Source organism: Crocuta crocuta, unplaced genomic scaffold, assembly GCF_008692635.1.
Source record: "Crocuta crocuta isolate KB4526 unplaced genomic scaffold, BGI_CrCroc_1.0 scaffold70, whole genome shotgun sequence".
NCBI lineage: Eukaryota > Metazoa > Chordata > Mammalia > Carnivora > Hyaenidae > Crocuta > Crocuta crocuta.
Genome location: NW_027528417.1, coordinates 3803823 through 3821084, shown reverse-complemented (window position 1 = coordinate 3821084; position 17262 = coordinate 3803823). Strand labels below are relative to the sequence as shown.

Here is a 17262-nt window from a genome sequence, read left to right as displayed (position 1 = left end):
AATGTGTACTGCTATCCTGCCTGCTCACAGACCAATTGCTTTTGATCCTTTTTACTGATAGTTTTGAAAAGAATAGGACATTAGCCACAGACCAAGTGCCAGAGGCTGCGTTGACTGCTCTGGTAATAATACAACCCACACACAACAGGTGCTGCTTGGGCTTGAACTTGGCTCAATGAGCAGTCCACTATCATCCACCATGATCTGTGTGCTCTGCGGGGGCTCACGTGTGTATGAATGGGGATGTGGAGAGAAGGTTCTCTGCAGAGGGGCACTAGGATCTGCCATTCAGGAAGAATTATAGTCTTGCTTCACATTTGTCTTGGGTTGAGTTGAGGGGGGTAGACACTTCCACAATTTCCACTTGGCTCTTCCCTCCACAATGCCTCTGACTTACAGTAAGAGTTCTGGGGGCTGTTAAGTAAAACCATCCCAATATTCACTCAGGACCAGGGAAATCACCATAGGCCCTCTGGCTTGCTGGACCCACTGTAGAAGGACCCTGGCCATGGCCTGCCTTCTCCCCGATCTCCTAAAGCATGGTAGGGGGAGTGACAGCATGTCAGATACCCTGGTGTGTCAGCTCACAGGTAGCCAGCCATCCCCACAAGGTCTGGGGGACCATTTTCCTGGGACACAGGTACCCGAGTCCTATTGGGGAAGGATTAGGAGAATAGTCATTGTGTGTATGGGAGTGGATCACAGAGTTCTTCCTCAAGGCGTCCATCCAATCCTGCCTTCAGTCGGTTGGCTGTTCGGTAGAAAGCTGGCCCAGAACTGGGAACCAGAGGAAGGAATCAGAATTTTCCACTGCAGTGACTGACATCAGCCTTTTGGCTCACGAGTTCTTGATTATTTTTTTCCTCGTTAGACGTGTCAGGCCACATCCTTGCTGGTCACCCCATCATCCCACCCTCTGGAAACGCTGTGGTTTATGAGCCATTGCCTGAAATCACACTGGTCAACACACCCTGCTTGCACTCTGGCCTAGCTGGTTGTTACGATAATTATATCGCCCCTCTCTGGGACATTCCACAGAGTCTCGTCGTCCTCCGTGCCCCAACAGCATTTTCCGTTCCACCTTGCCTATGGAGGACAGCCTCACTGGGCTTCTCAAGGGTGCCAGAGCCCTACTCAGTGGTGCATTCCTTCCTAAAGGCAGTGATCTCTGGCCTGTCTTGGGGGATAGTCAGATGATGGGTTGTTTGGTCACCATTTTTACATTCCCATCTCCTTGAGATGTCTCACACATTCCTCAGGATGTCACGCCCACCCTGGCATCTCCACCTCATTTCCTGTAGGCCAGTATCACGTCCAGGTGCCAGAGAGCTGAAATTGGGTTCAGGTACCTTTATCAAGATGGTAACTCATGGGTCATGGGAGAGGGCGCCGTGTCAGCAAATTTGCCTCTATCCAGCCTTGCATCCTGACCCTCAAGATCCCCTCCCAGTGCACCCACATGGTTAAGTCCTGAGCCTTACTTTTCTGGCTGGAGACGTAAGTCTCTAAATGTTGCCACAGAATCCTCTGGCATCACGGAATTCCTGGAGTGGAGGCTTGACTTAAGTCCATCAAACAGTCTTTCATCCAGGTTCCCAAATCTGTTAATAAAAATTAGCCAACTTCAATAATCCTTGTAATTCCCAGTACCCCACCCCACCCCATTCCCGGGGTAGAGCTAATACCGATGCCGGCCCTCCTTCCGCCTGGACCTCCTCCCAGGCCTGCACAGGTGAGGAGCTCAGGATTTGGGTTTGCACACCCACTTAACACCAGCTATAGGCTTCTTGTTGCTGTTTGATAAGATGTGAGAAATCCAGGTACAGGCTTACATCCTGGGGATCTGCTGTTGAGGCTAATCCTGGTTCCCACCGTCTCCGTTTGGGTTCCTCTAAAAGCAACGCATGAAACAAGCACTTGAGGGCGGCTGATCTGAGAAGTGAGCCAAGATTGCAAGGATGAGGGGCAGGGAAAAGAAGCAGACGTCCGTGTAAGGCTGTATCGTGGTTCTCGCTCTGGGCAGTAGAGCCAGGATTCTGCCAGACACAGAAGGTCTCCAGAATTATCTGCCTAAAAGAGGAGAATGCGACGACCCACGCCCGTTGATTGAAGGTTTCCCATCCCAGAGAGGCACGGAAGCCCCCGCACTCCTGGATCCCTGGCCGGGCAGGTACGTGCGGGGCAGGAAGGCACAAAGTCCCAAGGTGTGGGTCTCAGTTGGGACAGCGTCAACATAGAATGTACTGACATGTAGCTGCAGCTGACACAGGTATGCTGTAAAAACTCCTCAGCCTTCTCTTCTACCTCTTTACATGTCGCAGATCTTCCCTCAAGGGCAAGAGCATCTCCTTGGTCTCAGGAGCTGCCTAGTACTTCATCATGTGTGCATGTGTGTGCCTACACTCACGCACACTGCCCTTCCCATAGAAACCATAACTTATTTTGTCAGTCCACCCTTTAGTGTTATTTATTTTTCCACTTTTACTGACAAATGACACCCATCCCTGTATATGTTTAAGGCGTGCAGCATGATGGTTTGATTTACATATATGATGACATGATCCCCACAATGGGCTCAGCAAAATCAGTCTTCCAGTTTAGATACAGTGGAAAGGAAAGAAAGAAAAAAAGAAGGAAAACCCGTTTTCTCCATGCAATGAGAACTCGTAGGATTTTCCCTCTTCACAGTGTCCCTGTGCATCACCAGGAGTGTGAACTCCAGGCATCATGGGCTACATCACATCTCTAGTGTTTCTTCATCTTTTACCCGGAAGTTTGTACCTTTTGGCCACCTTTCTCCAACTCCCCCTCGCCTGCTTTTTTATTTGTGTCAATATGTTACTAGGAAAAGTTTTCACCCATAGAGCTGAAAGAATGTTATGCTCACCATCCAGATTCTACCATTGACATATGGTAGCCGTCTATCCACTCATCAGTCCACCTTATTTTTTGGATGTGTTCCAAAGTAGGTTGCAGTCATTGACATACTCCCTCCCTGAGTACTTTAGCACGTCCTGTATCATTGACTAGGGATCGATCAATATTTGTTTATAGCTCTTTTTTTCCCTTTTCAAGGTGAACCTTCTATACAGTGAAATATACAAACCTTAAAGGTCCCATTCAGTGAATATGACAAATGCATACACCTGTGTAATCCAAATCCCTTATTCAGCTAGATTACAGTTACCCCAGAAAGTTCACGCGTGTGCCTTCCCAAGCAGTGCCTGTGTCCCTCTCCCAAGGGCAGCAACTACTCTGGTATTTTTCCTAGCATGGATTAGATTTGCCTGTCCTACTGATGCATAGGAGCACATGTACCCCAGTGTTCATAGCAGCACTCTCCACAATAGCTAAAACATGGAAAGAGCCTAAGTGTCCATCAACGGACGAATGGATCAAGAAGATGTGGTTTATCTATACCATGGAATACTACATGGCAACGAGAAACAATGACATCTGGCCATGTGTAGCAACATGGATGGACCTTGAGGGTGTTATGCTGAGCGAAATAAGTCAGGCAGAGAAGGACAAATATCATATGTTTGCACGTATAGGAGGATTAGGAGGAACTTGACGGAGGAACAAGGGGGAGAAGAAGGGGGGAAATGGTGGGGGAAAGGGAGAGAGGCAAACCATGAGAGACTCTTGAATGCTGACAAAAACTGAGGACTGATGGATGTGGGGGGGAGGAGGGATGGGCATGGAGGAGGACACTTGTGGGGATGAGCACTGAGTGTTATGTGGAAACTAATTTGACAAACTATTTGTAAAAAAAAAAAAAAAAAAGTTTTGCCTGTCCTAGAGCTTCATATACGTGGGTTCCTACAGTGTGAACCTTTTGTGTCAGGCTTCTTTCACTGAGCATGACCTATTTAAGATTTATCCATGTTATTGGAAGCACCAATAGCTCTGTTTTACTGCTGTGTCCATCATGTGAACACACAAAAGTTTGCTCATCGTTTCTCCTCTTGATGGATATCTGCTTACTTCCAGGGTTGCACAATTATGGACAAATCTGCTATGAACATTTGTCACAAGTCTTTTCATGAACCATGCTTTTGTTTTTCTTATAACCAAGAAAAAGCCTTTATGTTGAAGTGCAGGTTCTTAAAAACTTATTTTGAGAGAAAGATTGCAAGCTGGGAGGAGCAGAGAGAGGGAGAGAGAAAGAATCTCAAGTAGGCTCCGCACTGCCAGCACAGAGCCCCTGATGTGGGGCTTGAACCCATGAACCTTGAGATCATGGCCTGAACCAAAACCAAGAGTTGGATGCTTAACTGAATGAGCCCCCCAGGCACCCCTGAGGTCCATTTGATTTAAAGCAGTGTTGCAATTAAAACAGGCACACACAGGGACAAAGAGAGAGAGTACCTGTGTATCCATACCCAGCTTTCATAAGGATCAGCCTTGCTCTCTGTGCCCTCTGCTTTTTTTTGCTCTTTTTCTTTTCCATCTGTAGTAACCTCACAGGCTGTCATTCCACCCATAAATACTTCTGGATATATCTAGGGGCTACCTGAGTGGCTCAGGCAGTTGGGCATCTGACTTCGGCTCAGGTCATGATCTCACAGGCTGTGAGTTTGAGCCCCGCATCGGGTTCCGTGCCGACAGCTCAGAGCCTGGAGCCTGCTTTGAGTTCTGTGTCTCCCTCTCTCTCTCCGCCCCTCCCCTGCTCCTGCTCTGTCTCTCTTTGTCTTAACTCTCTCTCTATCTCTCAAAAATAAATAAAAATTTTAAAAAAATTTAATTCGATTTTCCCCGTCTTAACATCGGATGTTTTTTTTTTGGCAGTTCATTAGAATCAGGATCCAAACCAGATTCCTCTGTTGCATTAGGTTATTAGGGCTCTTAAGTTCTCTTGTTTTCTAACAGTACTCTCTTTATTTTGTTTGATTTTAATACCATCAGTCTGTTTGAGCAACCCTATATTGGGCTTTTATCATTTATCACTGGGCTTCTTATCGCTGTCCCACATTTTGTATTTGTCATATTTTGCTTCCTTGTGTTATCATTAGATTAAGGTTCAGCTGAGGTTCAAGTTCAGTAATGAGGACTCCTTCTGGGGGGGGCTGGGTGTGTCCTGTTAAATGACAACACGAGGGACGTAATGTCTGCTTGTTCCCTCTTTTTTTTAAAATTTTTTTAAAATGTTTTATTTATTTCTAGGAGAGAAAGAGAGGGACAGCGTGAGCAGGAGAGGGTCAGAGAGAGAGGGAGTCACAGACTCTGAAACAGGCTCCAGGCTCCGAGCTGGCAGTCAGCACAGAGCCCGACGCGGGGCTCGAACCCACGAACCGCGAGATCATGACCTGAGCAAAAGTCGACCCTTAACCGACTAAGCCACCCAGGCGCCCCTGTTCCCTCTTTAAGAGGCCGAGGCTGAGCAGAGGAATCACATAGGTGTAACTCACAGGTGTTAATTTCCATGCAGTCTTTATTTCCCCCCAGATAATAGGTCTTTTAAGTCTTTGTTCTTTTAAATGCCCCCAGTTTTCCCCCCTGAGGCCAGCGGGAGCCTCTTGGGTTAGCCCCTCTGTCCCGCACCTGGCCACCTGCCCCTGGGCCTGCGACTTCCGCCTCCTGTCCTCTGCGCACTTCATCGCCGTGATCCATGACTCTGCTTCCTTTATGCTGCCAGAGTGCCAAGCATTTAAATCCGTGTTTTCATGCGCTCTTCTGTGTAAGTTGCTCTCCGTAGCTCTTGGCATAAAGCCCAGGCCCATGCACGTGGACATCGGGGCACATTTGGTCTGTCCCTGCCCATCTTCAGCTCCCTGCGTGCGCTGCCCTGAGGTCCCAGACCCCCTTCGCCGCGTCCCACACGCTGTCTCCTTGGCCTGTGTCCTCCCGCTTGCCCAGCTCCCCCGCATCCCAGGGCTCAGCTCAGGCCAGTGGTCCCCAGCCCTGGCCGTGCAGTACATCACCAGGGCACCGGGCACCGGCCAGGATCAATTAAAATCTGAATGTCTGGGGGTGAGGCCTGACTTTGCTGTTTTCAGAAGTTTGTGCTGGTGATCCTGATGTGTGGCCAGGGTGTTCCTCTGGGACACCGTGCCCAACCCCCTGGCTACGTGCCGTTGCGCCGCATTCCACTCGAATCCTGACCCCGGCTTTATTGAGATACGATTGTGCTAACACTGTGCAAGTTCAGGTGTGTGGTGTGACCGTCTCATCCTTACCCTACCCTCTGGGCCTCGCCACGTTGACTCCGGGGTCTGTCCGTGCTGCACGGAAGCCTCGTGTCGGCGTGGCCACATCTGTGTGGCTCTGTCCGTTATTCCTCAGCACATAGGAGGGGGTTGGTCGTATTTATAAATGGATGGTGGGGAGATATTGGGGCTGGATTCGGGGGTTATTTGAATGCAGGGACGGTGCTCCACTGAGCGGGACCAAGGCCAGAGCCCACTGTCTGCTAAGGTCATTTCTTACCCACCTCATCTTCTGCTCCTCCCAAGCCCCTTCCCCTAGATAAGGAGGCTTCCAGCAGCGCTTTCCTTTTCCCAGTCGCCTGCCCCTTCATATACATGCCGTGGAAATGTTTCCAAATCACCCATTGGGTCACCTGGTAAAAGAAGTGGCTTAGAATTTTTGTGAGCTTCTTTACAAGTCTCTTGCCTTTGGAAGGCAGTTAAAGCCTTGTTCCCTAGAAGAAGGCTTGTTTGCCAGAAGAAGTGATATTAAACAGACACTCCAGCCTCTTTTAAAAAAATGATTGTTGCAGAGCCTGGGTGGCTCAGTTGGTTAAGCATCCGACTCTGGATTTTAGCTCAGGTCATGATCTCATGGTTTGGTGAATCAAGTTCTGTGTCAGGCTCTACACTGGCAGCTTGGAGCCTGTTTGGGACTCTCTCTCCCTTGTTCTCTGCCCCTCCCCCACTTGCACTGTCTCTGTCTTTCTCAAAATAAAGAAATAAATAAACTTAAAAATAAAGTTTAAAAATGATTCTAAAGTGATCTATTTATTTTTGGTTAGCTTTATTGAGATGAACTTGCATATAGTAAAGCTGCCCGTTTGCCCCTAAATGATCTACTGAGTTGTTTAACTTTACATCACAACGCTTTAACTCACAACACTTTAAAGTTGAGTTTCAGGCCAGGTGTGATCCAGGACTCATGCTTTCAGTTAATTTAAGGGACACCTCCAAAGCTGTCATGGACCGTGGTGCTGCTATGAAAAAAATAAATAAAGCTTTTTTTTTTTTTTTAAAGCAAGCCTAGGGGCACCTGGGTGGCTCAGTGGTTAAGCGTCCAACTTTGGCTCAGTTCATTATCTTACGTTCATGGGTTTGAGCCCCACGTTGGGCTCTGTGCTGCTAGCTCAGAGCCTGGAACCTGCTTCAGATTCTGTGTCTCCCTCTCTCTCTGCCCCTCGGTGCTCCTACTCTGTCTCTGTCTCTAAAAAATAAATAAAACATTAAAAACAAAAAAAGACCAAAGCTGTGCAAGAAATCTTACCAACAGTGGGAGACAGCACCTAATTGGTTTCTTATGGCTCTGGTCCTGTTGGCGCCAATGACCCGTCACTGCCTTTTCCATCCACCAGAGGGCAGTGTTCTCTTCTGCCTAACCATCGGCTTCCCCTTTGACTTCTCCCCTTTCAAATTCTAGCCTTTCAGCTTCTGAAGTGATCCCCACAGTGTCCCTCGAAATTTGATTTGCGTAGATTTTTTTTATTTTGCTAAATACGCCTTTCATTGCAACCCCGTACACTTCCATCCAGTGCAACTCTGTATACGTAACAACACTTTCGTAAGCGAATACTTTGTGCAGTGCACAGATAGGTTATATTCTTTCACTTAAAAAAGTGCCGATCAAAAAAGATTTTTTTAAGTTCCAGCCATCACCCAAATTGGGTTCATGATCCATCCAATTGGATTGCAGCCCCTAATTTGAAACATATTGCCTTGAAGTTCTGACATCCTGCACGTTTATGGAACTGGCGAGGGAGGGCTGGAGAGTCTGGCCCGTCACTGCCAGGCTTGAAGCCCCAACCGGGGCTGGGGACTTCTCACCCCTTGCTTGCAGCCCAGTGACATTACTGTTGAGGTACATCCAGTGCTCCAGGAGGTCACAGCCGGGGGGCGGGGCGGGGGCGGGTGTCCGTGTGTGGTCCCTTCCCAGGACACTGGGCTTTGCTACATCAAGGAAAGAGCCGGCTCCCCAGGGTTTCTCTTTGGGACTCTCGCCTGCGTCTCGGCCACTGATGATCAGATCGGCGCTGGCCCCTGGAGAAGGAAGCCGTGGGAGTCCTGCACAGGGGTCCTCCCTGGCGATTTCTGTTGCCTGAGTGCGTGGCCACTGGCTTGGCGGGGGTTCGCTTTATAGCCAGAAGCCAGGCACTGCCTGTACCAGCAGATTCCACAGATGAAACAGGCAGGAGGCCACGGGCCGAAGTGGGGAAGGTGGACGTTCTCACGCGGTCCCCTCCTTGCTCTGTAGAATGCCTCCCAGAGGACGTTCCAGATCGACTACAGCCACAACCGCTTCCTCAAGGACGGGAAGCCCTTCCGCTACGTCTCGGGAAGCATCCACTACTCCCGCGTGCCCCGCTTCTACTGGAAGGACCGGCTCCTGAAGATGCGCATGGCGGGGCTGAATGCCATCCAGACGTGAGTAGCAGGGCGCCGGGCTGTCACTGGGGCCTGGGCACCCGGCCCTGGAGGGTGCCGCCAGCCACATGTCTCCCAGCAGCTAGCGGTTTCGTTGCTGGGCCCAGGAAGCAGCAGCATCTGGTGTTCTGGGAGGGGCTTGTCCTGAGCTCCACTGGCCCTTCTTCAGATAATTAGCCACCTCTTCCGACCTTGACCTTGTCAATGGAAGTCATAAAATGAGGATCAGCTAGGGGCGCCTGGGTGGCTTAGTCGGTTAAGCATCCGACTTTCACTTAGGTCATGATCTCGCGGTTCATGGGTTCGAGCCCCACGTCGGGCTCTGTGCTGACTGCCAGCTCAGAGCCTGGAGCCTGTTTCAGTCTGTGACTCCCTCTCTCTCTGACCCTCCCCTGCTCATGCTGTCTCTCTCTCTCTCTCCTAGAAATAAATAAAACCTTAAAAAAAAAATGAGGATCAGCTTTAGAAGGTGTGAGTGTTTACCGCATGCGGGGCGCTTTACACAAAGCAGTCCATCCCCTCGTTCCCGTTTGTGGCTCGTGAAACTGCAGTCCACCCAAACGCCTGCGTTTGGCCAGAGGTCTCCCTAGAATTTGAAGGTGGCGGTATCTGTAGGCTGCCTCAACTTCTCTCAGTTTGGGGGGGACGAAGCCACGTTAGGTAGATTCCTGAAATCCAGTTCTTCTTTGTGGTTCTGCTGGTTAGAGAATTGCCCCAATAACTATCTCTCCTCATCTCTGCTGCTGTCGCAAGGTGACTAAATGGGGAGAAAAGTTGGGGAGGCTGACTTCTCTGGTTTTCGCCCCACTGAGGAAGATTGCTGATAGCCTCTTCAAGATAAGGGGTGAGAAGATGCAGAGGCAGAGCCCTGGGGCACCTTCCTACCTGCAGCTTCACACTTAAGCTCCAGGAGACTGAGGCTGTCTGTCCCATGAGCCCCAAAGCCATGGGATTGTGGGGAAAGGCCATAAGCCAGGGGTCATCCAAGAGACCTTTGCAAAGGCAGCGGATGGCGCCATATTTCCATTTGTGTCCCATGCTGTAGGCAGCCCAGGGGAACTGGGAGAAGTTTTTGTCACTTCCTGCGTGCTGCTCCTGACAAAATCTTTTGCAGGAGGACACGGGTGGGAGATGAGGTTTGTTTTTTTTTTTTAATTAATAATTTATTTATTTTTTAAATTACATCCAAGTTAGTTAGCATTTGGAACAGTGATTTCAGGAGTAGATTCCTTAATGCCCCTCCCCCATGTAGCCCATCCCCCTCCCCCACCCCTTCCGTAACCCTCTGTTTGTTCTCCATATTTAAGAGTCTCTTATGTTTTGTCCCCCTCCCTGATTTTATATTATTTTTGTTTCCCTTCCCTCTGTTCATCTGCTTTGTATCTTTAAAAAAAAATTTTTTTTACATTTATTTATTTTTGAGAGACAGAGCAGGGGCAGAGAGAGAGAGGGAGACACAGAATCCAAAGCAGGCTCCAGGCTCTGAGCTGTCAGCACAGAGCCCAACACGGGACTTGAACCCACAAACTCTGAGATCATGACCGGAGACAAAGTCAGACGTTTAACCGACTGAGCCACCCAGGCGCCCCCATCTGCTTTGTATTTTAAAGTCTTCATATGAGTGAAGCCATATGATATGTGTCTTTCTCTGACTAATTTCGCTTAGCATAATACTCTCTAATTCCATCCACATAGTTGCAAATGGCAAGATTTCATTCTTTTTGATTGCTGAGTAATACTTCATTGTGTGTGTGTGTACACACACCACATCTTCTTTATCCATTTATCCGTCGATGGACATTAGGGCTCTTTCCATACCTTGGCTCTTGTCGATTGCACTGCCATAAACATTGGGGTGCATGTTCCCCTTCAAAACAACACATCTGTATCCCTTGAATAAATACCTAGTAGTGCAATTGCTGAGTCGTAGGGGAGTTCTATTTTTAATTTTTTGAGGAACCTCCACACTGCTTTCCAGAGCGGCTGCACCAGTTTGCATTCCCACCAGCTGTGCAAAAGAGTTCCTCTTTCTCTGTATCCTGGCCAACATCTGTTGTTGCCTGAGTTGCTAATGTTAGCCATTCTGACCGGTGTCAGGTGGAATCTCAGTGTGGTTTTGATCTGTGTTTCCCTGATGAGGAGGGATGCTGAGCTTTTTTTCATGTGTCTGTTGGCCATCTGGATGTCTTCTTTGGAGAAGTGTCTATTCATGTCTTTTGCCCGTTTCTTCACTGGATTAATTGTTTTTTGGGTCTTGAGTTTGATGAGTTCTCAATAGATTTTGGATACTAACCCTTTATCTGATATGTTGTTTGCAAATATCTTCTCCTATTTTGTCGGTGGCCTTTTAGTTTTGCTGATTGTTTCCTTCGCTGTGCAGAAGCGTTTTATTTTGATGAGGTCCCAATAGTTCATTTTTGCGTTGGTTTCCTAGCCTTGGAGGGGTTTTTTAAATTTTTACTTTTATTAAAAAGCATTTTCAAAAAACAAATGCATCTCTATACCTTAGCATAGATATTTTCATTTTCCCTAAGCCTTCCACAGGAAGAGAAATTCACATGGGACAGCTTGGGAATTGCCGAGCTGTTTCCAGGAAGGGGCCGTGTGTGTGTTGGCAGGTACATTCCCTGGAACTTTCACGAGCCCCAGCCAGAACAGTACCAGTTCTCGGGGGAACATGACGTGGAATATTTTATCAAGCTGGCCCACGAGCTGGGACTTCTGGTGATCCTGAGGCCCGGACCCTACATCTGTGCGGAGTGGGACATGGTGAGTGTGGCCAGACCTGACCCGGCCCGGCCAGCGCGCGTGACAGGGGCGGGTGGGCTGGTGGAGATCTGGGGGAAAGTGAGTGAAAAAAGTTTAAATAAGTCAGCCATTCCGGATAACACTGAGTCTGTGACTGTAGCCAGCACAGGGGTCTTGTACCTCAGGAGGTGGCTAGGCAGAGACAAACAGGTGAGGTCAGAAGGCATGTGCCATCCTCTCGGTGCTCACAGAACTCAGTTTCCCCATCAGTTACCTCACAAGGTTGTCGTAAAATTAAGTGGAATAATCTATAGAAAGACTTTGATTCTCCAAACACTGCATTCACGTGATGTCATCTTCCTAGTAAAAGTGAGTTATAATTACTACTGTCCCTGAAAGTTCTAAACCAGAAAGCCCAGCTCAAACACCCCTTCTTCCGTGGGGCTCCTCTTTTCTCCTCTCACTGCTAAGAGTGGCTTCTGTCTCCCGTGAGACCTTATAATGGCTTCTCTCTTCTTTTGCCCCACCCCCCATCCTAGGGAGGCTTACCCGCTTGGCTGTTAGGAAAAGAATCGATTATCCTCCGTTCCTCCGATCCAGGTAAGTTGTACATATGTCCTGAGAGAATTATGATGTTGTTAGACATCTTATATCAGAAGCAGCAGGTATTTTGAAGGCTGGGGTTCTTCTGCACACATGCTTTTTTTTAAATTGTTTTTTAAATTTATTTTTGATGTATAGAGAGACAGAGCATGAGCGGGGAGGGGCAGAGAGAGGGGCAGAGAATCTGAAGCAGGCTCCAGGCTCCAAGCTGTCAGCACAGAGCCCGACGCAGGGCTCGAACCCACGAACCCTGAGATCCTGACCTGAGCCGAAGTCAGACACTTCACCGCCTGAGGCCCCCGGGCGCCCCTGCACAAGCACTTTTGAAGGCTTGGTGTGAGTGGGAGTGCTAGTTGCTGTCCACTGCAGACTCTGAATGTGTAGGAAGTAAGGCTCTGTTGAACCGTTTGACCAGATCTTGCTGATAAACTGGTAACTTTGAACCTGGCACTGGGCCCTGTTTGCGGTTGACCAACTGACTTTCATGCTTTCTCTTCCTACTTTCTCAAAAAGTACATGCCCAGTGATAGTATCTGGCTAATCAAATGACAGTTCATTTGTCTGCCTTTACAGAGGCATCTGTATGTGATAGTCTTTTTGTGGCCTTTTTAAACAACTAGAAATTATTTTAGCTGTAAACCCTGATCAGGCAGAAGGTCCCATTAGCTGCACTTCTGCTTCCTGAAGACTTCAGTTTCCCTTGGTGATGCTGGTCTTAGAGCTGATCCTAAGAGCAGCTAACACTGATTAGATTTACTGCGCAGAAGGCTGGTGTACTCTGCTCTATGCGTACATCCTTCTCAGTGCGTTACCTTCCGTTTTGCACACTTAGCACATTATTCATGTTTTCACCTGTATTATTTCATTCTTATGGCCTGTTTACAAAGACTGCGCTCTATTATCCCCGTTTGCCAATGTAAATATATAATTTATGAAGGCTTAATTTTAAAAAGAAAAATAAGGTGCACCTGCGTGGCTCAGTCGGTTCAGCGTCCAACTTCGGCTCAGGTCATGATCTCACAGTTTGTGAGTTCGAGCCCCACGTCGGGCTCTGTGCTGACAGCTCAGAGCCTGGAGCCTGGAACCTGCTTCAAATTCTGTGTCTCCCTCTCTGTCTGCTCCTCCCCTGCTCATGCTCTTTTTTTCTCTCTCTCTCTGTCTAAAAATAAACATTAAAAATGAAAAAAAAGAAGAAAAAACCCACATAGGGTGACAGAGAGAGAGAGAGAGAGAGAGACATACATTCAGGCACTCTTTTCTTCATTCAACAAAGAGGGCTTACGCCTCCTGCGCTCCAGGCTTGGTGTCCCCATGGCAGGGACAGAACCCCCCGAGGAGATGGGCAAGGGCGGGACAACTTCCATCAGACCTTTAGTGATGCAGCCACCCCCTTTCAGGTCGTCGTCAGGTCCCTCACATCCAGATCTGGGCTGTGAGCTCTAGGGCGAGGGGGCTGCGGTGTGTCTGTTCGCACTAAGGGGTATGGAATGGCGTTAAACCCGCCTTCTTCTCCAGATTACCTTGAAGCCGTGGACAAGTGGCTGGGAGTCCTTCTGCCCAAGATGAAGCCTCTCCTGTATCAGAACGGAGGGCCCATTATAACCGTGCAGGTAACCTCACCGCCGAGCCTGGGCGGGCGCGGGGCGGGCGGGCTTTCAGCCGTCCGCCTTGTACGCGGGAGTGAGGCAGAGGGGTGCCTCACAGGTCTGTTTCCTTACAAGGCGACGCCGCAGCTGGTGATTTTATACAAGTTACGTTTCGGGGAGGCGTTACCGGTTTGGGGGGCGGCCGTGGACCAGACTCTGAGCTGACCGCCCGGCAGACATCATCCAGTTTTCCCAGCCTCTTTGAAGAGAAGAACTTCAAAGAGGTTAAGTGGCCTGGCCGAGGTCACCCAGCGGGCAGGGGCAGAACAGGACCACTGGCCCGGTGGCCTGTGTCCCGGGTGCCACACGGCCTGTGGCCGCGGGGACGCAACACGGACTCAGACGCCTTGGCGTCTGCCCCGCACAGGCAGTCAGTTCAGGCCGGCGCGGAAGGAGGAGGTGGCGGATTGAGGCCATTATGTTTTCTGTCCCGCTTCCTGCCCCTACGTCCCTTCTTCTGGGTGTCCTCTGCTCTGCACACCCTGGCGAATGGCGGGGGCATAGCAGGTGCCAGGTATTTTCCATGTGAAAATTGGGGCGCTTGACCTGCAACAATTTGTGATGTTTGCAGCATCACGTAGGTAAAACGTAAAACTGGGGCGCCTGGACGGCTCAGTCGGTTAAGCGTCCGTCTCTCGATTTCAGCTCAGGGCACTGTCTCACAGTGCGTGAGTTCAAGCCCCGCATCAGGCTCCGTGCTGACAGATTCCGTCACCCGCTCCCCCCCCGTCCCTGCCCTGCTCATGTTCTCTCTCTCTCAATAAATAAGTAAACTTAAAAAAAAAAAAAAAAAAACACATGAAACCATGCTTATTAGTCATTTGCCAAGGAATAAATGTAAAACCGGCTGCCCCCCGAAACTGGAAGGGGGTGCAGTGTGGCACTCCCCGGAGAACGTGGGCAAGATTTCCTTCTTACGGCCAACACTGTGGGCAGCGGTAGAAACGGTCCCTGGGGGCAGGGGGCATGGCCCTCTCCTGCCCTTCACGGGGAGGTCAAACGAAGCGATGAGAAGGCTGACCTGGCCAGAGGGGCCATTCGGACCCTGCCTGGTGGAGAGAGGCCGGCTCGCCGCCCCCAGAGGGACAGAGGGACGTCCGAGTAGCGCTGACGGCCCCTCTCCCCGGCTTGAGGCCGGACTGGTTAAGCCTAAAGGAGCCCATTTCCCCTATGAACATGTCAAGGCTGCAAGTGGAGTGTGTCTTCCTGCGGCTGGGTCACCTTCCTTTCTCTTAATCTCAGGTTTTCCTTCATTTCCCTCATCTTTTCTTTATCTCCGCTACTTTCCAAGTCACTTTCAAGCTCCTCTCACAACTTTTCTGTCCCTTTTGGTTGTTGAAATGCCACAGGGAACGTAATCAGATGTGAATTCCGTAGAGGAGAGCAAAATCGGCTGCACTCGGGGCATTTCTGGTGTGTATCCCTGGCAGCCTTGGATGACCTGAACTTGACTGTGGGTCCCCCCAGGGGACTCAGCCCCTCCTCCTCTGCCTCTGCCCTTCACACCTCCCGCTGCTCGAGCTCCATAGTCCCTTTGCCCCTTGATTAGTAAATAAACAAGCGAGTGCGGGGACGAATAGGAGAACATACGGAAACAGAAAAACCAGAATTGTCACTTAGGTGTTAGGAGCCGGAAGCGAGTCTCTTACGTTTTGGGGGAGATTTCCTTGATTTTTTTTTTCCCATGCATTAAAAAATTTTTCTTTTTAGAGTCAGTGTAGACTGTGTGGCCAGTTTCTTTTTTCTTTTTAAAAAAATTTTTTTATGATTTATTTATTTCTGGTTTTTTTAATGTTTTATTTATTTTAGAGAGAGAGAGACAGACAGACAGATAGCGTGAGCAGGGGAGGGTCAGAGAGAGAGGGAGACACAGAATCTGAAGCAGGCTCCAGGCTCTGAGCTGTCAGCACAGAGCCCGATGTGGGGCTCGAACCTACAAACCGTGAGATCATGACCTGAGCCAAAGCCGGACGCTCAACCGACTGAGCCCCCCGGGCACCCCGAGCTGACAGGGTGAGCCCCGGACTCTGGAACAAGGACCCCCGATGGCCCGTTTTCTCAGATAAAGGCACGTTGGCGCCCAGCTCCTGACGTGGCCCGTGGCTGCTTTTGTACCAGGAGCAGCGTTCAGAGCGCACAGGGACAGGTGGCCACACAGCCTGAGATCCTTACCCCGTGGCCCTTCACTGAAAAAGTCGACTCACCCCTTGCTCTAGAAGAATCCAGCGTTCCTCCGAGCCTTACTGTGACTTTCAGGGAGTCTCTCGAGCCCTCGTCTGTGTGCGTGCTTCCCCTCTCGCTCCCCCGCTGCGTGCCACCTCGGTCTCTCCGGCTGACCCGAGCCTAGAGGTTGGCGGTGCTCTGAGTCGCTAGCATGCTGGGTACTTACTGGGTATCCTGTATCGCGCAGAGCCCTACCCACGTGTCAGTCCTGCTAACGGCCCCCCTCTGCCCCTCACCAGGACAAGAAATGGCAGAAGGGACGCTTTCACGTGGACGGCGGGGCCTCTGATGCCCCTGCCCGAGGCCACAGCTCTGAGCCGCCTTGCAGACGCGGACCTCTTTTTCTTTCCAACAACCTAACCAGATTGTGTGTGTGCATTTAGGGCGTACCTGTGTATTTTAAGGTACAATCATGATACCGGGTGAATACAACTTGAAAAACTAAGGGAACCTAAATGAGCTTTGGGTTGGGGTGCTGTGGGGGTGGGCAGAAAGGGACAGTGTGGCAAAGCACTTCATTGCTAGAGCTGAGGCTGAAGATGACGATGATGATGGAAAACAGAGCCATTTAAGTAGATCTTATTAGGGGCACCTGGGTGGCTCGGTTGGTTGAGCGTCCGACTTCGGCTCAGGTCATGATCTCACGGATTGTGGGTTCGAGCCCTGCGTCGGGTTCTGTGCTGAATGCTCAGAGCCTGGAGCCTGTTTCGGATTCTGTGTCTCCCTCTTTCTCTCTCTGACCCTCCCTTGCTCACTCTGTGTGTGTCTCTCTCTCTCTCTCAAAAATCAATAAATCCTAAAAAGTTTAAAAAGTAGATCTTATTAAAAGAGGCAGGTGGAGGGGTAGAAAATGAGGAGGAAAGTATCTTGCCAGTATTTGCAAAGCTTCCCTCAGCCTTGCTCTCAATTACTTCCAATGGGACACCTGTGGGACTAATCAGAGGGTCAGGGCAGTTGCCCCAGAGAGCTTTCCGCTCTGCGTGGCAAACACCTCCTCTTTCAAGGTGACTTCATGACCAGTGAAGCTCTTGTGCAGGGCGAACTCGCTACAGAATGCTTTGTTTAAGACATTTATCTATTTTTGAGAGACAGAGAGAAACAGAGCACAAGAGGGGAGGGGCAGAGAGAGAGGGAGACACAGAATCAAACAGGCCCCAGGCTCCGAGCTGTCAGCACAGAGCCCGACGTGGGGCTCGAACCCACAGACCATGATATCATGACCTGAGCTGAAGTAGGACGCTTGACCAACTGAGCCACCCAGGCGCCTCTGTAGACATTTTTTTTCTAATTGCCTGCCCTTGAAATTTTAATACGTCTGAGCTACTGTAGATGTGTATATATATCTGTGCTTTACATATAAAAAAGAGTAAGATGTTCTTCTATAAGAATCCATTTTTACCTTCCTGGGTAATGCTGTCTCGATGGGGATTTCC

General features: G+C 49.7%; 1 protein-coding gene across 1 annotated transcript in view; it reads left to right on the top strand.

The window, feature by feature from the left end:
* The first annotated feature begins 1687 nt into the window (after window positions 1-1687).
* Window positions 1688-17262, top strand: part of GLB1 (galactosidase beta 1) — a 69414-nt gene continuing 53839 nt past the window's right edge. Inside the window, exons 1-5 of the mRNA XM_077754504.1 lie at window positions 1688-1732; window positions 8440-8609; window positions 11228-11378; window positions 11897-11957; window positions 13476-13570. Of these exons, the coding sequence (XP_077610630.1) occupies window positions 1688-1732; window positions 8440-8609; window positions 11228-11378; window positions 11897-11957; window positions 13476-13570 (522 nt within the window). The remainder of the gene's footprint in view (window positions 1733-8439; window positions 8610-11227; window positions 11379-11896; window positions 11958-13475; window positions 13571-17262) is intronic.